Genomic DNA, 24,901 nt, shown 5'->3' with positions numbered 1-24,901 from the left:
GACCTAAACAACAGGCTAGACACAGCAAGGTGAGGACCTCGGGTCTGGGATCACCATCGAGAAGGCCCCACTTCTTGTGCACAACTGACCTTAAGGGTAGGTACCGAAGGTCCCCTGACTCAGGTTGGCAGCGGGGAGTATCCAGTCGGCAGGTCTAACTAGGCCCACCAGACTTCCTCATTTGGTCCATGAGGTGTCAGGTGTGCACCAGTTAAAGCTATAGTTCAGTGGAAAAGGGAGGGGGCAGCTGATTGGCAGTATATGCAAAACTCCATATGATAATATCAATATTATGTACACCCCACCCATCTGCAAGCCGTCCTTCAAATCACCCCCCAAACTAGCCCACTTCTTTCTCCAACCCCCCATAGCATCTATCAAGGTGCGTATGAAAACAAGAACCAAGTTTCATAACAAATATAGACGGGAACCTTCTGTCCCAAATATTTAACAAGTCAAGAGGACACCGTCCCATAAGGACGGAAGAGCAAAGCTCACCCTTGGTCCCTAAAAATATACAGATGCCAAAATGCTCCTGGCAAAATACCCCCCTCCTCCCAAAAAACCCCCAACCGTGTGTATGTTCACAGGAGTATCAAGACGAGACTCCCCCAAATGTGTGTGTGTGTGTGTGTGTGTGTGTGTAGGTGGAGGTCAGGGTTAGATTATAATAATAATAACAATAATAATAGTTTTTATTTATACCCCGCCCTCCCCAGCCAAGGCCGGGCTCAGGGCGGCTGACAAGAAATAATAAAAACAAGTTGAATGAATACAACTTAAGATTAAAATACAACATTAAAATATAGAAACATTAAAATATTAGCCCAAATGCATAGGGGAGGGGAGGAAATAGTCTAGACTCCCCCAAATATATGGGAAGGGAAAGGGGGGCAAAGCTAGATGCCCACAAATGTTTGTCTGTGGGAGGTGGGGTGGAAGGGTCAAGTTAGATCCCCCCCCGAGACGCCTATGTGGGGGGAGGTCAATGCAGGTGACGTCAGGGCGAGATTCCACCCGACCCCCTACCTCCCGACCCCCCAAGCAAGGAGGCGCCACTGCTGAGCCTTCCATGCTCGCTGAGGGACAACGGGGGACCCTCCTCCAGCTCTTCAGGGGCTCTACCTTCAGAGAGGAGGGATGGGGGAAAGACGAGAGACAGCCCCGCCCACCCGCGCCCCTTTCCCGGACTCACCTGAGCGAGCGGACCCAACAGCCGTTGGCAACAGCCGACTCCAACCGGCTCCCTTTCGTACCCCCCGCCCTGAGGCGGCGCCCTGCCCCGCTCCCTCCCGCTACTCTCTGGGATTTGTAGTCCCGCTGGGGCCCTACGGCCCGCCTGCGCCGCTGGAGCCTCCTGCTCCTCGGAAACTACACCTCCCATCAGCCACCGCGCTTCCGTGCCTCACCTCGTCCAGGTAAACGCGCTTCGCCTGCCCCACTTCCCCTCTTTCTACCGCGGCGCCTCTTGGGAAGTGTAGTTTCCAGGCGAGAATGAGCCGTTGCCGTTGAATGCAGCCCTGGACTACAACGACCAGAAATCCTTCCGGGTAGAGAGGCCATCTTGAGCGTTGCTAGGAGACGGAGACGCCCCTGGAAGAGGTGGCGGTAGTATTTGGAGGAGGAGGGATCAGGTGAGAGAGAAAGATTATTTTGAGGATGGGGGAATAGGTGTTAATTTTTAGGGGTGGTGGTCCACGAAGATCCCTATGCACATACGTTCCATAGGTACAATATAGAAAAAGCTATTTTTACATTAAAAATAATAGTACTAAATTATGTTGACATATATAATCATTATTTTTATGTTTTCAATATTACATGCTAAGCAGTTAAGCAGAAACAATAGCACTGTATTCTTATCATTATTATTAACAATAATATTCACCATGCAATTATGCAAACATAAACTGAGTAATTTATTCCACATTACAGCACAGAATCATTCAGTTGAATCGTAGAAGATTGTTCCCTTTCCTTAACTCAGGCAGAAGGGAAATGAAACACAGTTCTAATTCACCTTTAAGCACACTGAAAAGAAAAAGAGAGAGAAGAGGTGGGGGAACCAAGCTGCAAAGTATTTAAAAATCTCAGATTGGTCCATTCACATATCTGCAAACTTCTGTCTAAACAAACTAATATACAAGCAGTCTGTGTAATACTAGTGCAGTGATAAAATTTGCATTTATTGCTCCACCCACTGTTGACTCTAGCCCTGCCCACTGCTGTCAAGTGGCCCCTGGAAGATTGCCCAAGATCGGAATGTGGCCCTTGGTGTGAAAAATGTTCCCCACAAAGTTTTACTCAGAGTATACCAATTGAAATTAATGAACCTAATTTAGTCATGGCCACAAATTTCAGTGGGTCTACTCCTGAGTAGCACTAATGTTGAATACATCGCATAACACACAATCAATACCCATCCCCCATCAGCTGGTTAGCAAATAGAATTCCACTCCCAGCTGGCTTTGCAGCTAAAGCTCCCTCTTTGGTTTTGTACCGCTCAAAGACATCTCAACATGAAACCCTGATTCTTATTATATCCAGGAAGGGGTGGAGAGAAGCCACAACAGTGTTTTGATGTCACCGAAGAATCAAAGGCTGCTTTGATTCGATAGATACCTTTGATTTTTGTAGGGTGGTGTGGTGTGAGGAAGGAGAGAAGGTGAAGAGTCTTAAAGCCAGCGGACAGAATAGGGAATCCCCTTTCTTCCTGTAGCTTGGTCCAACAAAACACAACTTCTCCTGAAGACAAAGGGGTTTACCATGCAGCTCTTTACACTGTTATTACTGGAGCTTGCTGTTTTCAGCACTGGTTTTCATTTTTTGGGAGGAAAAAAGAGATGTTCTGAAAGGGCCAGTTGGCAGGTGACAACATTTCTATATGGATGCCCCTTTAAGAATAATTACAATAGTTATAATAAAGTGACAAAGAAATAACAATTATTCATCACCCATAATAGGTGGCTCTGTAAAGTATAATGGAAGCCCCTTATTTTTAGAATCTGATAACCATGGCTACCAAACGGCTCCCCCAAAATGTCAACCCTCTTTTGAAGACAAGGGGACAGAGTCTAAGATATGGCATGACCAAAAAGTTAGAAAGGTCTGGACTGCCACCTTCTGAGAGGGCTGGCAATTTGGAACAATCAGCTGGACCATAAAGAAGGCTGATCGCCGAAGAATTGATGCTTTTGAATTATGGTGCTGGAGGAGACTCTTGAGAGTCCCATTGACTGCAAGAAGATCAAACCTCTCCATTTTGAAGGAAATCAGCCCTGAGTGCTCACTGGAAGGACAGATTGTGAAGCTGAGGCTCCAGTACTTTGGCCACCTCATGAGAAGAGAAGACTCCCTGGAGAAGACCCTGATGTTGGGAAAGATGGAGGGCACAAGGAGAAGGGGGCGACAGAGGACGAGATGGTTGGATAGTGTTTTCGAGGTTACCAGCATGAGTCTGACCAAGCTGCGGGGGGCAGTGGAGGACAGGAGTGCCTGGCGTTCTCTGGTCCATGGGGTCACGAAGAGTCGGACACGACTAAACGACTAAACAACAACAACAACAAAGTTGCCACACCTCTTGGTTTCAGCCTCCATCCTCAGGGTCTCCAGTAAGAAACAAGGGAGCAGCCTGCTTTTTAGTGGGTCAAGTATTTGGAGACTAGTTCTGTCCCTGTGTTCATCAGGCTGCACCCCTGAACCATAAAGTAAAGCCATGTTCTCCCTCCTGACAAACCACCTTGCCATACGTACACTGCTAGGATGTGTTCCTACCACACAGGCCTCACCTGCTCACTTCTCATCCTCAGGAGACATGACAACTAATTGGCCATTGAGCCAATGATAGGATTCTGTGAGCACCTCAGCAACATTGCCTAGACCATGGCAAACTAAGAGCCACGGGCCGGATCAGGCCCAATTGCCTTCTAAATCTGGCCCGCGGATGGTCCGGGAATCGCCGCGTGGATTGCCAGTGTGTGGATCACCAGTGCGCATGCGTTCTTCTCCTCTCCCTCCCTCTCCCTCACATGGCGGCAGCGGCGCCTCCTCCTCTTTCCCTCCTCCTGGTTTCTCCCCACCCTGCCTAGAGGAGGAAGGGGGCTGGGTTTTGTTGGTGCCAGCCCCTCTCCGGAGCACTTTCGCACGCTTCAGGTTACAGACTCCGCTAATCCAGAAATAGTACCTCGGGTTAAGAACTTTGCTTCAGGATGCAGTGGCGTAGCGTGGGGGGTGCAGGGGGGGCCGGCTGCACCGGGCGGAACATCTGGGGGTTAGGATTAGGGGGCGCAAATCCACAGGTTAGGGGGCGCAAATTACTTTCCTTGCCCCGGGTGCTGACAACCCACGCTACGCCACTGTCAGGATGAGAACAGAAATTGCACGGCAGCAGCGGGAGGCCCCATTTAGCTAAAGTGGTGCTTCAGGTTAAGAACAGTTTCAGGTTAAGAACGGACCTCCGGAATGAATTAAGTACTTAACCTGAGGTACCACTGTATATAAGACCAATTGGAACACAATTGGTGCCTTGTGTCACCTGAGTCTTGGTGGGCCAGTAACCGCACTACTGCCTTCTGGCCATCTCTGGTGGCTGCGCTGTAAATATCAGAGCACCACACTGATGCTGGGAGTAATCAGGAGTGGGAAGACTTTTTTTTCAGCATGAGGGCCACATTCTCTTCTGGGCAACCTTCGAAGGGCCGCATGTCAGTGATAGGTGATAGGTGATAGGTGAGACTACAGGTAAAAGTAGTTGGGGCAATAAATGTAACTATGACCATTATATAGTAGGCTATTATTTATTTATTTGATTTATGTACAGCACTTTATCCAAAGATCCTAGGATGATGTACAACATTAAGAAGACAATTTCTCAGCCTTTGGGCTAATATCAAGTCTAGTGAAGAAGATAATTTGCACAGCATAATGATAAAATAATGGTAATAACTTTCCCCCGCCCCCCATTTAGCAAGCCATAGATTATTTAATGGTTGAATGGTTGGGTAAAGAGGAATGTTTTTGCCTGCCGCCTAAATCCATGTAATGATGCTCCCAGGAGAGCCTCTCTGGGGAGGGCATTCCACAGATGGGGAGCCACCACCAAAAAGGCCTGCTCTCATGTTGTCACCCTCTGAACTTCTCATGGAGAGTGGCAGACATAGAGAAGAACCTTGGATGATAAGCACAGGGGCCGGGTCAGTTTGTATAGGGAGAGGCCTGAGGTCTTGAGCTGTGTAAGACTTAATAGGTCAGCACCAGCAGTTTGAATTGGGCCCGGGAACTAATCGGCAGCCAGTGCAGTTGGGCTGGTATCAGCACAATATGCTCAAACTCTCTTGTTCTGGTGAGCAGTGGCGTAGCGTGCGTTGTCAGCACCCGGGGCAAGGAAAGTAATTTGCACCCCCTAACCCGTGGATTTGCGCCCCCTAACCCTAACCCCCAGATGTTGCGCCCGGTGCGGCCGGCCCCCCCCTGCACCCCCACGCTACGCCACTGCTGGTGAGCAACCTGGCTGTCAAAATTTGCACCAGCTGAAGTTTCTGAACTGTTTCCAGAGGCAGCCCCACATATAATGCATTGCAGTAATCCATTGACTAGCTTCTATGCACACTCACAGACTCCTCTTTACCCTGCATCCAGCAACCAAGAGGCAGCATCAGAGTTGAAGGGCATGTTGCAGGCAGGCAAAAACAACTGAGGTGGGACTTAGGGCCACTGAGGGATGTGGTCAGGGGAATCTCCAGTTTTGAGGGCAGAAAGGCTGGGTTGCGAGTGGGGGAAGCACTTGCAAGCACCTTTGCAAACACCAGCCAGAACCGTGGAGCTCAGGAGCTGGTTTGTTTCTTGTTTAGCAATCAGCTTGAAAATTGTTTGCTTGTTTTTTGTTACATCTCAGTAAATGAAATGACTTGAGACTCAATTTTACTGAGAGAAAAATAAATAATTAAAAATAAAAATAAAAATTGGAGGGGCCCAGTCAGTTTCCTCTCCCTCGTTCCAGCATATCCACTCTGTTAAGGCTGCTCAACTTTCATGCCTACTTGGTAATCCAGCCAGACATTTGGAGAAAGCCGTTAAAATCTTGGAAGAACATACACAGTGACATTTTTACAAATATTTTAATAGACTAGGTTATTGGTCTTGTGCACTACTGAGCGAAATTTTAATTATCTGTGTAATGAGGCTAGGACAGATTTAAGTGCTTCCCTGCCTGTCTTTTCGAAAACAGTAGTCATTTGTTGCCACATTAACAAGCAGCGAAGGACTTCACTTCTGCTCCAATCATGGAGTCATTTCAATAGGATTCAGATTATGGCTCTTCCTTCCCAGAGGTGCCCCCCCCCCCCCTGTGAAGTAGGAAAGGGCAAATCTGTTCATTTTGGTGTCTCACTTTGCCAGTCTAAATATGAGTCTTCCCCATTTCTACATCAATTTGCAAGTTACTTTTTTTTTTAAGTCCTCATGAAAATTCATCAGCATTTTAGTGTGAATTTTTCCTAATATACACGTTAGTATGTAATTTCCCCTAATGTGTACATTCACGCAAAGTGATTTTTCCTAATGGGATGCATTTTCATATGATGCTTTCATTAATATAAGCATTTTTATGAACACTTTACCCCAGTGTGTACATTTTTGTACCCATTACTTGGCTGGAGAGAAGCGTGAATTTTGAAGGATGGCTGTGTTTCAGTTTGCGTATTGTTTTGGAAAGTGTGAATTAGGTTGTTTCACCTTAAACTGCACACGGAGTCAAATTTCTCATTCAGCACTACCCAAAAACAAACATGATCTCTCTCCACTGTCAGAGGTAGTACAGGCCATTACCATTCTGTGCACGTTCAAAGCACCCACAACTGTGCATGTGCGCATTGTCATGAACCCAGAAGTGGCATAATAATAATAATAATAATAATAATAATAATAATTTATACCCCGCCCATCTGGCTGGGCTTCCCCAGCCACTCTGGGCAGCTTCTAAAAAAATATTAACATACTGTAATACATCATAGTTACATAGTTATTGAATTACTACACTATGTAGTAGTGATTTCATTAAAACCCACAGATGCTTTAAAGATCATTAGGGTCTTGACTGCCTTTCATATCCAGGTGAAAAAGATGGTGCCTAATGCTTAAATATACAGAATCCAATGCAGTAATCTTTGTCCACCTAAACATGTACACTAATTCATACATCCAACATTGGTCCCACTGGACAAAATGAAGTAGGGAAAGTTGGCATTTAGAGGTGAATATCTCACTTAAATTACAGGCAGAGTAATTTCTCGGTGGAAAAACTTAGAAGTTCATTTTTTATTTCAACACATCAAAGAAAAAGGCATAAAAAGGGGGCGTAACTTGCAGAGCAAGCTTATACACACTCCACCATTGTGGGGTTGCAATGACCTGGAATGCAACCCCCCTGCAAATCAGGGGTTGCTTGAATACCTCTGAATATTAGTCACTGGGAATGGCAGGTGGGGAGAATGCTCTTGCTCTCAGGACCTGCTTGTGAGCTTCCCATAGACATCTGGTTGACATTCTGAAACAGGACTAGATGGGCCTTTGGTTTGATCCAGCAGAGCCCTTCCTACATTCTCGTTTCCTTATGAGGTGGACCACTCTAGGAAGTAGTCTTCCAAAACTTGGTTGCGGTGGAATTAAAATGTGAATTTCTGGCAAATGACCATTTGAACTTCTTTGTACGGAAGGTACGAAAGAATGATGGCATTGGGAAGGAAGAACAATTACTGTGCTTTCACAGTAACTCTTGAGGGATCTGATGATGAAGGGAAGGAGAAAAGAACAGATACTGAGAGCATGCAGGAGGCTTTCGAGAAGTTCAGAAGACGGCGGCAGGTAAGGGTGAACAGTGTTGCGGCTTGCACAAAGGCATTGAGATCAGTTGCCTGAACATTGCTGGCTTTCTGCTAGGCATCAGAAAGCAACAAATGCTCACCTGTTAATGTTTGAAGAGGTCAAAACAGTGTAACCTTCCCATCTGGTTACAGTGATCTGTGCCTCATTCCTTTCTCGATTATTGTAATGTGCTATGTGTGGGTTGCATTTAAAGACCATTCAGAAACTTCAGTCGCTTCTGAATGCTGCAGCCACACTTCTTACAGAGGTGGGCTTATAGGGCTCATACGTCTCTTCTCCCCCATCGCCACCTTTGTAGCAGCTGCAATGATGGCTTGGTTATTTCTGATCGCAATTCAAAGTGGTGGTTTTGAAATCCCTAAGTGAAGGCAGTGATGTGGGTTTTCTGGAAAACAATCATATGCAAATTAGAGCAAAAGATTGTCTCATGCATTTTATGCCCAACTGATCACTGCGCTCTGCAGGAGAGAGCCTCCTGCAGATACCATCTTGTCAAGACTTTCGTTCCATACAGTGTAGGGATTAGGTCTTCAGCATGCTGGCAACTGCATTATAGAATGCTCTCATGTTATATATTAGAGGGGTACCGGCCCTCTTGTCATTTCAGAAGCTCTATTAGAAGACCTTCCTCTTGTGACAAATCTTTTGGGATAGATCTTTATCCCAGTCTTCATCTGCTGTGCAATTGTTTTTATATGTAAAATTCGTTCTTTAATGTTTTAATTGCATTGTCTTATCATTTATGTGTTTGCTACCCTGGGATCCTTTGGGAGGAACGGTGTGTTAAGATTTTATGCATAAATGAATAACATCATTCTAGTTACAGGTAGGTAGCCGTGTTGGTCTGCCATAGTCGAAACAAAATAATAATAAAAAAATCCTTCCAGTAGCACCTTAGAGATCAACTAAGTTTGTTATTGGTATGAGCTTTCGTGTGCATGCACACTTCTTCAGATACACTGAAACTGAAGTCACCAGACCCTTATATATAGTGAGAGGGTGGGGAGGGGTATTACTCAGAAAGGTGGTTGGAATGGGTGATTGGCTGATAGGTGTGGTAAACCTGTTGACGACTGTTAACAACTGCAATTGGTCTTACAGGAAAAAGCAAGGGGTGAGACGGCTAAAAATAGCTATATCATGTATAATGAGATAAGAATCCAATGTCTCTATTTTTATTAAAATGCTTTTCAAGTGCTGTAGACAGCACGGCAGTTGGTACATAAAATGGTGGATTTCTTCTTTATCTATGGGCTGGTATGCTGGATCAGATGTTACATTTTACTTAGATCTATCCTGTTATGTATAGCAGGAAGCCCTGTCCAATTCAGGTAGGTGCTGGAGGTGTAAAACTGTAAATACCTCTCTGAGACACAGGATGTGAGCAGGTTCAGTGATACTTCTTTTTCATCAGAAGTTGTCATCCGTATCAATTTTGTATTGGCAAGATCCTTGAAATTTTCAGATGTTTGTGTAGTTTTAAATCGTATTTCTCACATGGAGATTAATGGTGGGACAAGAACGGATGCTGTGGGCCCTACTGATCACTAAGAGACTTATTATTTGAGCCTGAAAGGATAAATATCTGCTATCTCTTTTGCAATGGTTTGATGACATTAACACTCTTGTTACAATTGAGCACGTTTTATATAAACACCAACTCTTGGATACATAATTGGACATTTAGATGGTATATATTGATCTATATGTGTAAACTAAGATGGATGTGTTGATGTTTAAATGTATTGTCAATGTAAGCTGAGGGTTATTCCCCCCCAATTTTTAAAAATAAAACATGTGCAATAAAAATCAATGATAATATTAGTTTTAAAAATGCATAGCAGGAAGCAAGAGTGCCCTCCTTCTCTGCTCACCTGGTGTGCCCACCCTGCCTCCAACACTGCTGACTGCTCATATGTGGGTGTCAGCATTTGAGCAGGACCTTAGGAACAGCCCAGGGTGTGGATGCCTGCATTCTGCCTTCTAACCAGCCCAACATCACTCATGGGGAAATAATTAAACAAAAACAAAACACTAAACAATTAAAAAAGAAAATAAATAGAGATGGTGTGGCGTCTGTGGTGGGTGCCACGGAGGGGGATTCCTGAAATATATTGTTACATGCCACCCCACCCTCTAAGCAGTGAGAGGCACAAGGGATCTCAATCGCATCACCCAGGGTTTGGTTTCCTTGAAATGCAAGTTAGCAGAAGGTGTGGTGTCTTTAGGGCCTATGATTTTATTTCCACATACAGTGGACTCTCGGGTAGTGAACGTGATCCATGAGGGAAGCATGTTCGCAACCCGCAGCGCCGCGTCTGTGCATGTGCGGTTGCAATTCAGCTCTTCTGTGCATGCGCAAAGTGTGATTTAGTGCTTCTGCGCATGCACAAGTGCTGAAACCCAGAAGTAACCCATTCTGGTACTTCTGGGTTCTGCGCGGTGCGCAACCTGAAATCGCGCGGCCCAAAGCGTCTGTAACCCGAGGTATGACTGTATATACAAGCTGAGCATCGGATGGAGGGGCTCTCAGTCTTAATACCTCAACAGATCCAGCACAGAGCAAAAAGCATTGCTCTCTGCCTGCAGTTTCTAGCATTTAGCTTTTCATCTCTCTCTCTCTCTCTCTCTCTCTCTCTCTCTCTCTCACACACACACACACACACACACACACACGACCACCAACTCTGGCTATTGTTCTTTTCCCTACCCAGGATTGCATGGCCTCTAGCCGGGTGAGCACAATGGGGTGGAATGTCTTCCCCCCTTTCTTTGCCACTTCCTTGACAAAGGGACTAGTTTGGCAGGCTTCCTCTTACATATTCTGCCCCCACAGGTATTTTGTTGTTGTTGTTTAGTCGTGTCCGATTCTTCGTGACCCCCTGGCATTCCTGTCTTCCACTGCCTCCCACAGTTTAGTCAAACTCATGCTGGTAGCTTCGAGAACACTGTCCAACCATCTTGTCCTCTGTCGTCCCCTTCTCCTTGTGACCTCCATCTTTCCCAACATCAGGGTCTTTTCCAGGGAGTCTTCTCTTCTCATAGGTTGAAGGTTTGGAAGGGAACCCAGGGTTCCATCCAGACTGACTGGCACACCCCCCCCCCAAATCATAACAATAACACTACATACTTTGAAAGTGCATAGAAATTGATTCGCTGACAACTCTGCTGGAGACACTGGCCCTGTTTCTCAGCTTACAAAGTTTTAGACAGCCATAAACTTCCAGGAACAAAAGCATCCCTTGATGCAAAGCATCCGTTAGAAGAAGAAGGAGAAGAAGAAGAAGAAGAAAATCTAAACAGGTTTATCTTAAGCCCCAAATGGTATTGTGCAACCGGACACAGATTGAAAAGATGGATGTGGAAATAACCAGTTTAGTCCACTGAGAGAGACATTGCTGCGAGTGTGTACGATATTCCGTTACCTGGTGCGAACATCCGCTGCATTTTAAGGATCCAGACAAGCTGGCTCTCCCCATTCATATTTAAGGAAAGAAAGTTTAATTCTTCTTTGATGCCTCCCAAGAGGTGAAGCTGTTGTCTTGATGCTGAAAACTCATCTCGGCACATAGTAATTCTAGGCATTATTAAAATTAATGATTGTTTTTCCTCCTTATAGATTTGTGCACCCGCTTGCAGATTAAAGCTCTGTGCACAAATTGTATTGGCTTGTCGTTTTACCTATAGATTTAACTGTGTGTCTTGGTAACAGCCTGAGTTGCTAATTAAGTCTGATGAAGATTATTCCTATATTAGTTTTTCCTTTGTGGCATTTGGTTTTAATTTTTGCTTAAAAGCAATTTTAACTGTTTCGGCCATGCCCTGCATTTGACGGCATCAGTTGCAACCCGTAGCTGCACAGTAGATTAGGAAGGTAAAGTGGGGCAGTGCAGTGCAAACTAAGACACTATTGATGGGGATGGGATGGGTTTTGAGGAGAGATCTGGCAGTGGGAAGCGGAATGTAATCAGAAGAAGGGGAAGATCTACAGCAAGTTGGAGCGACCTTTCAGGGACAGCAGATAGACGGCTAATCCAGCAAACTTTTAAAGGCTCAACTTCAAAAGCTCAATCTTTTAAAGGCCTTATAGCATTGAACCACAGCATTAGAAGGGAACTTGGTGGTCATGTAGTCTAACCCTGCCTCCATAGTGCATGAAATATACTTGGAGTCGAATGTGAATTTCATGCTCTTTATTCAGCTCATAGTAGTGAGGAATGCAAGTTCCCCTGAAATGTCTGCTTTATATACATTATTTATACAATGGGTGCCATGTGATTGGCTAATTCCAGGATTCTCCTGTAGGCCAATCAGGTTGTGGCTTCACTTCCACCTGGAGTTAGATTGGGTGGCTCCTGTGGACCAATCAGACTACTGCATTCTGGATCCTATTGTTCTAGGACCAATCAGACTGCTGCAATTTGGATCCTATTCAACTCAGTACATAACAGTGCAAAAACAAACAAACCCAAAACCCTGTTGCGTCAGCATCCAGATAGCTGGTCACCCAGCCATAGCTTAGAAACAGGAAGGCAGCAAGGGTGTGGCACGTCCTTGCATTTCTCCAGCCTTGGCTCAGCTGGAAGTAAACACTGGAGCGTAGAGGTTTGGAGAGACGCAGTGGAAGCTGGCTGCGGTATGTGTCCATTCCCTCGCTGTGGTCATATAAGAGCCTGTTGGCAGGAAGGGAAGGGCAACTCATCAGCGAGACAGGCGGGGAATGTAACTGGGGAGGCAGGCCCAAGGAAACTGCAGAAGGTTGTCTCCAACTAAGTTCTGCTCAGAGTAAGGTAAAGGTAAAGGGACCCCTGACCATTAGGTCCAGTCGTGGCCGACTCTGGGGTTGCGGCGCTCATCTCGCTTTATTGGCCGAGGGAGCCGGCGTACAGCTTCCAGGTCATGTGGCCAGCATGACTAAGCTGCTTCTGGCGAACCAGAGTAGCGCACAGAAACGCCGTTTACCTTCCCGCCGGAGCGGTACCTATTTATCTACTTGCACTTTGACGTGCTTTCGAACTGCTAGGTTGGCAGGAGCAGGGACTGAGCAACGGGATCTCACCCCGTCGTGGGGATTCAAACCGCCGACCTTCTGATCGGCAAGTCCTAGGCTCTGTGGTTTAACCCACAGCGCCACCTGCGTCCCTTCCTGTTCAGAGTAGATCCACTGAAATGACTTAAACACACAATTCCTAGTAGCTCCCTATGGCTAGGTTGATGCACGCCTTCTTCATTCAAGCCTCTTATTTGCCTCCTAAATGTTAGCAAGGTTAGTAAGGAACCTCAGGCCCTGGGAACAAATGTGGCCCTATGGACCTCTCTACCTGGCCCTTGGCATTCTCCGCAGGCCACACTCCTTCCCCTCTGTTCTGCTTCCTTGAGTGCTTTTGTCTGGCTGAGAAGTGTCTGTGAAATGGGGCAGCACCTATTAATTTGCCTGGGAAAGCCCCCACCCTTATGCTAAAAGAACACAGGGAGCCACTTTATACCAAGACAGGCTTGGGCAGTGTTCACACTCGCAGAGTTTCCATTTCTGGGTTTTTAACCCGTGTCTGCACGACATTCTCCCAAATGCTTATGTAGCCTGTGCTTTGCTTTAAAATACTGCTGTTGGATGCTTTGTTTCTCAAACCAGTTTCTTTTTTTTTTTTTATAAAGATTTTTATTGGTTTCCAATTTTTTAACAAAAACAGAAAACAACATAAAAACAAACAAACAAAAAAGTCATATTTTCTTAACCTTATTTCCATAACCCTCTTTTCCCGGACTTCCCCATACCTTTCCCTTTTTGCATCCTTAATTTAGTACCATTATTCAGCAACCTTTCTTGCCCAATTAAATATAAATTCATCCTCTTTTTCTATTCCACCATAAAATTTAAACCCAATTATCGCTGCAATTCTACGTCTTCTTTTCCCTCAACATTTTAACACTCCTCAGTTTTATAATAATTCTTAAGATACATCTTAAATTTCTTCCAATCTTCTTCCACAGTCTCTTTCTCTTGGTCGCGGATTCTGCCGGTCATTTCTGCCAGTCCCATAAAGTCGATCACTTTCGCCTGCCATTCCTCCAACGTGGGTAGTTCTTGTGTCTTCCAATACTTTGCTAGAAGAATCCTTGCTGCCGTAGTAGCGTACAAAAAGAAATTCTTATCCTTCTTCGACACCAGCTGGCCGACCATACCCAAGAGAAATGCCTCTGGTTTCTTGTTAAAGGTGCACGTAAGCACTTTCTTAATTTCATTATAAATCATTTCCCAGAAGGCCTTAATCTTTGGGCAGGTCCACCAAAGGTGGAGAAAGGTACCTTCCATCTCTTTACATTTCCAACATTTGTTATCGGGCAAATGATAAATCTTCGCAAGCTTGACTGGGGTCATGTACCACCTATAAATCATTTTCATAATGTTTTCTCGTAAGGCATTACATGCCGTAAATTTAATACCTGTGGTCCATAACTGCTCCCAGTCAGCAAACATAATGTCATGACCTATGTCCTGTGCCCATTTAACCATAGCAGACTTCACTGTCTCATCTATTGTATTCCACTTCAACAGCAAGTTGTACATTCTTGATAAATTCTTAGTATTGGGTTCTAACAATTCTGTTTCTAATTTCGATTTCTCCACCTGGAAGCCAATTTTCCTGTCTTGTTTGAAAGCCTCCATTATTTGAAAATAATGGAGCCAATCTCGTACCTTAGACTTTATTTTCTCATAACTTTGTAGTTTAAATTCACCACCTTCTTGTTCTAAAATCTCAGAATATTTCGGCCAATTGGTTCTCATATTAAGTTTCTTTACCTCCTTAGCCTCCATAGGTGAAAGCCACCTGGGAGTTCTGTTTTCCAATAGATCTTTATACCGTATCCAAACATTATATAGTGCTTTCCTGACAATATGATTTTTAAAACCCTTATACACTTTAACCTTGTCATACCAGATATATGCATGCCAACCAAAATTATTATCAAATCCTTCCAAATCTAGAATGTCTGCATTTTCAAGAAGTAGCCAATCTTTTAACCAGCAAAAGGCTGCCGATTCATAGTAGAGTCTTAAGTCCGGCAGGGCAAACCCCCCTCTTTCTTTAGAATCGGTAAGTATCTTAAACTTAATTCTGGGCTTTTTGCCCTGCCAGACAAATTTAGATATGTCTTTCTGCCACTTCTTGAAACAGTCCAATTTATCAACAATTTGTAATGTCTGAAACAAAAATAACATTCTAGGCAATACATTCATTTTGATTACAGCAATTCGACCTAACAAGGAAAGCTTCAGGTTTGACCATATTTCTAAATCTTTCTTTATCTCAGTCCAGCACTTATCATAGTTGTCCTTAAATAAGTTTACATTCTTAGATGTCATGTTAATCCCCAGGTATTTTACACTCTTTGCCACCACTAACCCAGTTTCCTCTTGGAATCTATCCCTTTCAACATTTGTTAAATTTTTTCCCAGTACCTTGGTTTTTTGTTTATTCAACTTAAATCCTGCGACCTGGCCAAATACTTGAATTAATTCCAAAGCTCTTTTGGTACTAGTGTCTGGCTCTTGCAAGGTCAGTACTAAGTCATCTGCAAAAGCCTTTAATTTGTAATGTCTGGCTCCGACCTGAATCCCTTTTACCAGCTGGTCCCCCCTAATCATATTTAACAGGACCTCCAGGACCGATATAAAAAGTAATGGGGATATTGGGCACCCCTGACGTGTCCCTTTTTCTATAGGTAATTCATCCATAACCACATTATTTACAATTAGCTTCGCCTTTTGCTCAGAATAAATTGCACTTATACCATTTTCAAACCTTTGGCCTACCCCCATCCCGTGGAGATTCTTTTTCATAAATTTCCAGGATATATTGTCAAAGGCTTTCTCCGCGTCCACGAAAATTAAAACTGCCTTCGTATTAATGTTCACTGTCAACATTTCTATAATATCAATTATATTCCTTACATTGGTAGATATATGCCTACCCGGGAGAAAGCCTGCCTGATCTTTATGGATCTCCTCCACCAACACCTTCTTCAATCTTTTTGCCAAAATGTCTGCAAAAATTTTGTAATCCACATTAAGTAGTGATATAGGGCGGTAGTTCTTGATCTGTTTTTTATCAACTTCAGTCTTTGGTATAAGTGTGATGAAAGCTTCTTTCCACGTCTCAGGTGCCCCTTTCCCCTCTAATATCTCGTTACAAACCTCCTTAAGCGGCTGGATTATCCAATCTTTCAAGGCTTTGTAATATCTGGAGGTTAGTCCATCTGGCCCTGGAGATTTCCCCAGTTGCATATTTTGAATGGCACCCTCAATTTCTTGTTCAGTTATTTTCTCATTTAAAAGCAACATACTCTCAAACCAGTTTCACACCAGTTGGAGTCCTCCAGCTATTCCTATTTTGTCTCCAGCCAAGGTGCAAACACCCTCGCATAAGGGTAAAGACATGTCTGCCCTGTGCATACACAGACAGATATGAATATGACACTAATGAAGTCCTGTGGATGTGAACAGCTGGGGAGAAAGCTGTTAACGCACTGGAACAACTCCACACGACTTCACTGCACTCTAAATCGGAAATGTGAGCACCCTTTAGCTGTCCCTATCTAGCCCAGTATTGCTTCCAGTGCCTGACAGCAGCACTTTAGGCTCTCAGGCAGAAATAGGGACTCCATCATCTGCTTCCTGATCCTTTTGAAGATGCCGTGAATCAAACTCGGGCCCTTCTGTATGCAATGCATGTGCTTTACCACAGAGCAGCTGTCCCTCCCTAAAGGGACGGCGTACTGAGATGCGGCATTCAACATACATCTTCTAAAGTCACCCTGCGTGGCACATAAACAACAGCTGATTTTACAACGGTTGGTAGAAAGAAGGGGGGGCTCTCTGCGTTTGTGGGGGAAACAATTGAGATCGAAGCAATTATCTGAGGGGGCCTAAGTTAGCTGAGCTTGATATATAGCCATTGTAAAAATCCTCGCCGCGGTGGGGTTAATTATTTCTGGGCTGTGGTTAATTTGCCAGAAAACTGCGGTGCCTTTTGTAAGGTGGTAACGGTGGGGAGCCTGGTGCTTTCTGCGAAAGGGGGGCGCAGTTGGGTTGCCTTTCTCGTTTCATTAAGTAGAGACCAAAGTGCCGTGTCAGGAGGCCATTTGCAGGGAAACCAGAGAGATTACACTAATATCACGGTCCCACCTAAAGGCCTAAATGGATTTAGGATGCCCAGCAGAAGCCGGTTACCTCCCACTGAGCACATTTTCTTATCTCTGATCCATGCCTTGTATTCTTAAGGCGGGCGCACAGCATCGCCCACCGATAGGGAAAGCGGCCCCGTTTAACTACATCTCTCAGCGTGAAATCCAAGCTGTTGGGAAACAGCTTGTGATCTCTTTTTTTTGTTGTTGCCGTAGCGCAGTCTTGTTCAGTTATTTCAGTTTTCTTACATTTTCTTGTTTCCCAACTACTCCTGTACCATCCTCGCCAACATTGCATCGGAAGCTGCCTTCTGCTGAGCCCAGACCATCGGTCCATTTAGCTCAGGACTGTCTACACTGAGTGGCAACGGCTCTCCAGGGTTTCAGACAGGGGTCTCTCCTGGCGCTAACCTGGCGATGCCAGGGATTGAACCTGGGCCTTCTGCACACAAAGAAGTCCTAATAAGAATTCATTCCCTTGGGTCCCCAGATGTTGCTGGACTACAGCTCCCCTGAACATTGGCTAAGGTGGCTGGGGAAGATGGGAGTTGCAGTCAACCACATTGTGTTTTGTTGCACCTTTTGATCTCAACTTCTGACTTGGCTCACCCGGTTTGAAGGTGTTTATATAGGAACATAGGAAGCTGCCTTACACTGAGTCAGACCACTGATCCTTGGTCAGCACCTAGTTTTCCTAGAGCAGAGGAAGGGGAACCTGTGGCCCTCCCGATGATAATAGACTACCACCTCCATCACCCATAATGGCTGTTCATGCTGCCTTGGGCTGATGGGAACATAGGATGCTACCTTAGATGGTCCCTCTGGCTCAGTACACTAATTGGCTGTGGCTCTCCAGGGTTTCAGGCAGGGGATCTGCCCCAGCCCTAACCAGAGATGATGGGGGTTGAACCTGTGGCCTTCTGCATGCAAAGCAGAAGACACAGGAACATAGGGAGTCTCCAGCAGCTTTTCCTGAAGATGCCAGAGATTGAACCTGAGGCCTTCTGCACACCAAGCAGGTGCTCCAACATCAAGTCGGGTCTGCTTCCCTTGCTCTTTTGTCCTTCCCAGATGTGGTCCAGCAGAAGCCTCCTCCTCCTTTCATCTGGGCCTCGTCCTCAGCTTGGCATCGTGACTCGGCTCCCACTCCCGTGGAGAAGATGAAATGTCAAGCCAAGGAAATATTGGCGGAATGAGGGCCTTGTATACAATTTGTCTCGCTGCAAGAATATGCCTCATAAAGTTGAAATATGTGGACAGCCAGGCTGACAGTAAAAACTGAAGGCTCGTTACATTGCTTTTTGCTGTTGAATTCTCAATTACCAAAGCTGACAAGGCAGAAAGATATCAAGGAAGGAGATCTGGAGGGGGGGGGGGGGCTTTTTTTTTTTTTTGCCACAAAGGCAACTAAAATAATATTTTTTGTTATGTGCAATACTGGTGGGGGGCTTAGATTTGCATCTGCCTTCATCTATCCTTGAACAAATGTTGCCTACAAAAATACTTAGGCTAGAAGAAATCACAGGCTCTTAACTTTGCAAATAAGTGAATGTTTTATTCACGGATTTTCCAGAAGTTACAGTAAGCAAGTCTCCATTGGCAGTAAAATGAAGATGAAAAAGGTTCCAAATGACTTAAAAGGAAAAGAACTTGGTTTCCTTACAAAAAGGACCACGTAATCTCCGGGTTAGCAAAGGTGCAGGCTTTAAAATCTCCATTTTGGAGAGATTCAGTTCACTTGGGGGTTTTTTTTGGCAACTGGGAGCCATTGACCACCTGTCTCCTTGCTCTGGGAAGCATAGGAAAAAAGGAGAATAGCAGGAAACTAAAAGGTCGCAGGGAGTCTGCTAAGCTCCATCCCCATGGGCAATTCAGGGTTCATGCACACAGGCGTAAGTCAGTAGCTGTATATTACAACATTTTGTAGTTTCAATATTTCTTCATTCAAGATTGATTTCAGCAATTTCTAAGTGCTTAATTACAAATGTCTCTAGGCGGTGTGCAAAGAAACTCAGTGCAATTAGTTAAAACCAGGAAACCAGAATTCATTTGAAATGCCTGCAGGAATAAAGAAGCCTTCTGTAGGTCCTGGAAGGTCAACAGGAAGAGGGCCTGTCTGACCTCAACTGGGAGTTCCATAAAACTGGGCTCACAACACTGAACACACAGCTCCTGGTGAATATGAGCCGTGCATCCGAGCCAGGGGGATCACTAAGAGTGACTTCACTGATTGGGCAAGGATTTAAAGGTTCAGGCAGTACCTGAGGTCTCCTTGACCTAACAACTTTTGGGCCTTGCAAATTATTACAATAACCTTGACCCTGACCTGGTAGCATATGGGCACCCAGTGCAAGCTTTTGAGCACCAGCTATCAATAGTTTGTCCCCATCAACACTCTATACACAGTACAGTGGTACCTCAGGTTACAGACGCTTCAGGTTACAGACTCTGCTAGCCCAGAAATAGTAACTTGGGTTAAGAACTTGGCTTCAGGATGAGAACAGAAATCATGCAGCAGCGGTGTGGCGGCAGTGGGAGGCCCCATTAGCTAAAGTGGTGCTTCAGATTAAGAACAGTTTCAGGTTAAGAATGGACCCCCAGAACGAATTAAGTCCTAAACCCGAGGTACCACTGTATTTTGCAGCAGCTGGAGCCTCCAAACCAGGCCCAAAGAGGAGTTCCACATAGAGTGTGTTGCAAGTCCTGAGGTTAACAATGCATGGCTCACTGTGGTCAGACTAACCCTGTCCAAGGACTGCTATAGGCATACCAGCCACAGCTGGTAAAAGGCACTCCTAGCCACTAAGGCTACCTGGGCCTCCAGCAACAAAGATGGATGCAGGAACACACACCCGCCCACCAATTTGAACAGACAGGTTGGACCTGCTGACGCCCAAGATCCTGTCCAACTCTAAAGTTCTGTAGCCATACTTTGAGTAGACTATTGCCTATGAATAAGTGATGTCTGTTAATGTCAATGGGTCTAATCTGTGTAGAACACAGTTAAAGGTAAAAGGTAAAGGTACCCCTGCCCGTACGGGCCAGTCTTGACAGACTCTGGGGTTGTGCGCCCATCTCACTCAAGAGGCCAGGGGCCAACGCTGTCCGGAGACACTTCCGGGTCACGTGGCCAGCGTGACAAAGCTGCATCTGGCGAGCCAGCGCAGCACACGGAAACGCCGTTTACCTTCCCGACAGTAAGCGGTCCCTATTTATCTACTTGCACCCAGGGGTGCTTTCGAACTGCTAGGTTGGCAGGCGCTGGGACCGAGCAACGGGAGCGCACCCCGCCGCAGGGATTCGAACCGCCGACCTTTCGATCGGCAAGCCCTAGGCGCTGAGGCTTTTTACCCACAGCGCCACCTGCGTCCCACACAGTTAAACACTACCAAATGATTCGCATTTCCTCCCTTTCTCTTGACCTTTTTGGTGGCCCAAACCCACAAGAATTCTCCTTAAGTTCTCCTCTGATGCTTACACACTCCCCACCACTTTCCGCTGCTGCCATCAGATGCCTAACATACTTCCAAGTTGAGTCTCCATCAACACCTGCCCATGTTCAGTACTCATTTTTCCAGAAGAGGCTGAGCTAAGCTTGGCTTAGTCTGCTCACAGCACTAGGAACTGATAAGACACCATAGTTGGCGATAAGAGAAACAGAAGGAGAGAGAGAGAGAGAGAGAGAGAGAGAGAGAAAGGCTCCCAGGAGACAAGAAGCTGATTGAAGCTTCTCGGAGGGAAATGGCTTGTTTATCGCAAACATCATGGATCATTAGCAAAAGTGGCAAGGAAGGTTTTGAAGAAAAAACAAACCTTGATTATTTATTGAGTACCGACGACGAGCTCCGCGTCTTGCAAAGGCAGAAGGGAGAAGCCGACTTCATTTCTCTTGCAATTAAGAAGTGCATAATGCTTCTGAAGGAAGAAAGGCATTTGGAATTTTGCATGCAAATTTGCATGGAATAAATAATCAAATGCGTGTGTGTGCAGGGGGTGGGAAAATGCCTTTGCATAAACACACACACGATTTGCCTGCTTGGCGTGCAGTTCCTGTTTCTTTTTCCCAGAGAAGGTTTGGAGCTGGAGGACTCCCTAGGAGGACAAACTGCCCCGTTGTGGTTTAACGCTAGAACTCATGGAAATCCTAGGAAGCTGAATGTTGGAAGATTCAGGGCAGAGAAAAGGAAAGACTTCTTTACGCAGCGCATAGTTAACCTAAGGAACGCTCCCACAGGGGCCAAGGAACTTGCAGGGGGAAACTGACAATGATGATACTTTAAACAGAGGAAGAAAGAGAATGTTTTTTGTTAGAAGGAATCCTTTTATAATCCGCTCCTTGACATCAGAATCCCTGCTAAGAACATAAGAACCATTGCCACTGTTAACAGTGGCAATGGTGAGGTGGTCCCAGGATTTTGGACATTCAATAACCATGGCCCAATGGGAAAATTTATGGAAGATCAATTGGAAATTCACAAACTGTTACACGATTAGAGAGAACTTTCAAAAAATGCAACATCAATGGCATCTAACACCATGGAAACTTTCCAAAATGTATAAAAATGTGTCAAGTAATTGTTGGAGATGCGGAGACTCAGGAATATTCTACCATATGTGGTGGACATGTAGGAAAATACAGGTATTCTGGGAGAGTATACATGCAGAACTGAAAAAAATGCTAAAGATCTCTTTCAATAAAAAACCAGAGGCCTACCTCCTGGGAATAACAGATTTGGATATTCCACAAAAGAGGAAGGGTATCTTTTTATATGCGACAGCAGCAGCAAGAGTTTTGATCGCAGCAAAATGGAAGAGTAATGAAATCCCCTCTATACAAGATTGGATCCAAAAGCTGACAGAATATGCCGAATTAGATGGTTTATCAGAAAAAATAAAGAATAAATCAAAACAGGAATTTGTTTCTAAATGGGAGGTCTTCAAAGAATATCTGAAAAATAAATATAGTAGTTTAAATTCTGTTGCAGCATTCGAGGAACTTCAGTAATAGTTGCTAGGTAGATAGAAGAAATTAGATTTATTGAGAATAAGTTTAATTATGAAAAAAATGTGTATTGGCAATAAGTAATATGAATTTGAAATACGGAATAGACGGGAAGTTGGGTCTTTAGTGTTAAGACCAATAGATGTTTTATTGTTTGCCAAGAAAATTATGTGTCTATGATTATTTTTGTAATTTGTGTGTAATTTGGTATTTGTGTTTTTTTGTGTGTTTTTTTCTTGTTGTATAAATAAATAAATAAATAAATAAATAATAATAAAAGAACATAAGAACCAAAGAATATGCTCCAGCACCCTGTTCTCACAGTGGCCAACCAGATTCTGCACTGGGAAGCCCATAAGCAGGACCTGAGTCCAACAGCCCTTTCCTGACTTACAGTTCCAAGAAACTGGCATTCCGAAGCATTACTGCCTTGGCAGTGGAGAACATAGCCACCATGGCTAGTAGCCCTTGCTTGCAGGGATCAATCGATGGGAGCTTTCCCCTCCATCATAAATTTTAGCTCATTTATGTGTGACAGTGAGTGGAGGCTTCTTTCATCAGGATCAAGGCAGGGGAATGTTTACCGTTCCCTTCTCTGCGTGCCGCAACCTCCGTCGAAATCTCCACCCATGTTTATGATGGAAGGTACAAAAATGCCTGACATGGCTGCAAGCTGTTCTTCGCTAGGTCCTGAGACCCCGGAGGGCTGCTGCCAGTCAGAGAAGACACCACTAGTCTAGACGAACTCAGCCTAAGGCAGCTTCACAGCCACAAAATACTTGTTGTTGTTTAGTCGTTTAGTCGTGTCCGACTCTTCGTGACCCCATGGACCAGAGAACGCCAGGCACTCCTGTCCTCCACTGCCCCCCGCAGCTTGGTCAGACTCATGCTGGTAACCTCAAAAACACTATCCAACCATCTCATCCTCTGTCGCCCCCTTCTCCTTGTGCCCTCCATCTTTCCCAACATCAGGGTCTTCTCCAGGGAGTCTTCTCTTCTCATGAGGTGGCCAAAGTATTGGAGCCTCAGCTTCACAATCTGTCCTTCCAGTGAGCACTCAGGGCTGATTTCCTTCAGAATGGAGAGGTTTGATCTTCTTGCAGTCCATGGGACTCTCAAGAGTCTCCTCCAGCACCATAATTCAAAAGCATCAATTCTTCGGCGATCAGCCTTCTTTATGGTCCAGCTCTCACTTCCATACATCACTACTGGGAAAACCATAGCTTTAACTATACGGACCTTTGTTGGCAAGGTGATGTCTCTACTTCTCAAGATGCTGTCTAGGCCTGTCATTGCCCTTCTCCCAAGAAGCAGGCGTCTTTTAATTTCGTGGCTGCTGTCACCATCTGCAGTGATCATGGAGCCCAAGAAAGTAAAATCTCTCACTGCCTCCATTTCTTCCCCTTCTATTTGCCAGGAGGTGATGGGACCAGTAGCCATGATCTTTGTTTTTTTGATGTTGAGCTTCAGACCATATTTTGCACTCTCCTCTTTCACCCTCAATAAAAGGTTCTTTAATTCCTCCTCACTTTCTGCCATCAAGGTTGTGTCATCTGCATATCTGAGGTTGTTGATATTTCTTCCGGCAATCTTAATTCCGGCTAGGGATTCATCCAGCCCAGCCTTTCGCATGATGAATTCTGCATATAAGTTAAATAAGCAGGGAGACAAAATGCAGCCTTGTCGTACTCCTTTCCCAATTTTGAACCAGTCAGTTGTTCCATATCCAGTTCTAACTGTAGCTTCTTGTCCCACATAGAGATTTCTCAGGAGACAGATGAGGTGATCAGGCACTCCCATTTCTTTAAGAACTTGCCATAGTTTGCCATGGTCGACACAGTCAAAGGCTTTTGCATAGTCAATGAAGCAGAAGTAAATGTCTTTCTGGAACTCTCTAGCTTTCTCCATAATCCAGCGCATGTTTGCAATTTGGTCTCTGGTTCCTCTGCCTCTTCTAAATCCAGCTTGCACTTCTGGGAGTTCTCGGTCCACATACTGCTTGAGCCTTCCTTGTAGAATTTTAAGCATAACCTTGCTAGCGTGAGAAATTAGTGCAATTGTGCGATAGTTGGAGCATTCTTTGGCACTGCCCTTCTTTGGGATTGGGATGTAGACTGATCTTCTCCAATCTTCTGGCCACTGCTGAGTTTTCCAAACTTGCTGGCATATTGAGTGTAGCACCTTAACAGCATCATCTTTTAAAATTTTAAATAGTTCAGCTGGAATACCATCACTTCCACTGGCCTTGTTATTTGCAGTGCTTTCTAAGGCCCATTTGACTTCACTCTCCAGGATGTCTGGCTCAAGGTCAGCAACCACACTACCTGGGGTATATGAGACATCCGTTTCTTTCTGGTATAATTCCTCTGTGTATTCTTGCCACCTCTTCTTGATGTCTTCTGCTTCTGTTAGGTCCTTTCCACTTTTGTCCTTTATTATGGAATTCTTTGTGCGAAATGTTCCTTTCATATCTCCAATTTTCTTGAACAGATCTCTGGTTCTTCCCATTCTATTGCTTTCCTCTATTTCTTTGCATTGCTTGTTTAAGAAGGTCTTCTTGTCTCTCCTTGCTATTCTTTGGAAATCTGCATTCAATTTCCTGTATGTTTCACGATCTCCCTTGCATTTTGCTTGCCTTCTCTCCCCCGCTATTTGTAAGGCCTCATTGGATAGCCACTTTGCTTTCTTGCATTTCCTTTTCATTGGGATGGTTTTCGTTGCTGCCTCCTGTATAATGTTACGAGCCTCCATCCATAGTTCTTCAGGCACTCTGTCCACCAAATCTAAATCCTTAAACCTGTTCCTCACTTCCACTGTGTATTCATAGGGGAT

The 24,901-nt window shown here is 44.9% G+C and overlaps 2 protein-coding genes across 7 annotated transcripts in view; one reads left to right on the top strand and one right to left on the bottom strand.

The window, feature by feature from the left end:
- LOC307222151 (uncharacterized protein C1orf159) overlaps positions 1-1,436 on the bottom strand; it is a 31,782-nt gene extending 30,346 nt beyond the window's left edge. For 3 of the 5 annotated variants that reach the window (XM_079987283.1, XM_079987285.1, XM_079987284.1), the window contains exon 1: positions 1,196-1,400. In XM_079987283.1, coding sequence (XP_079843409.1) covers positions 1,196-1,384 — 189 coding nt within the window. In that variant the 5' untranslated portion in view covers positions 1,385-1,400. The other 2 variants (XM_079987286.1, XM_079987288.1) reach the window with 2 other exon arrangements.
- Positions 1,437-1,514: 78 nt separating this feature from the next.
- Positions 1,515-24,901, top strand: part of TTLL10 (tubulin tyrosine ligase like 10) — a 210,413-nt gene continuing 187,026 nt past the window's right edge. For both annotated transcript variants that reach the window (XM_079986813.1, XM_079986812.1), the window contains exons 1-2: positions 1,515-1,634; positions 7,713-7,860. In XM_079986813.1, the coding sequence (XP_079842939.1) occupies positions 7,784-7,860 (77 nt within the window). In that variant the 5' untranslated portion in view covers positions 1,515-1,634; positions 7,713-7,783. The remainder of the gene's footprint in view (positions 1,635-7,712; positions 7,861-24,901) is intronic.

Source organism: Podarcis cretensis, assembly GCF_951804945.1.
Source record: "Podarcis cretensis genome assembly, chromosome: 8".
Taxonomy (NCBI): domain Eukaryota; kingdom Metazoa; phylum Chordata; class Lepidosauria; order Squamata; family Lacertidae; genus Podarcis; species Podarcis cretensis.
Note: the sequence above shows the minus strand (reverse complement) of the source record. Positions and strands in the feature narration are given on the sequence as shown.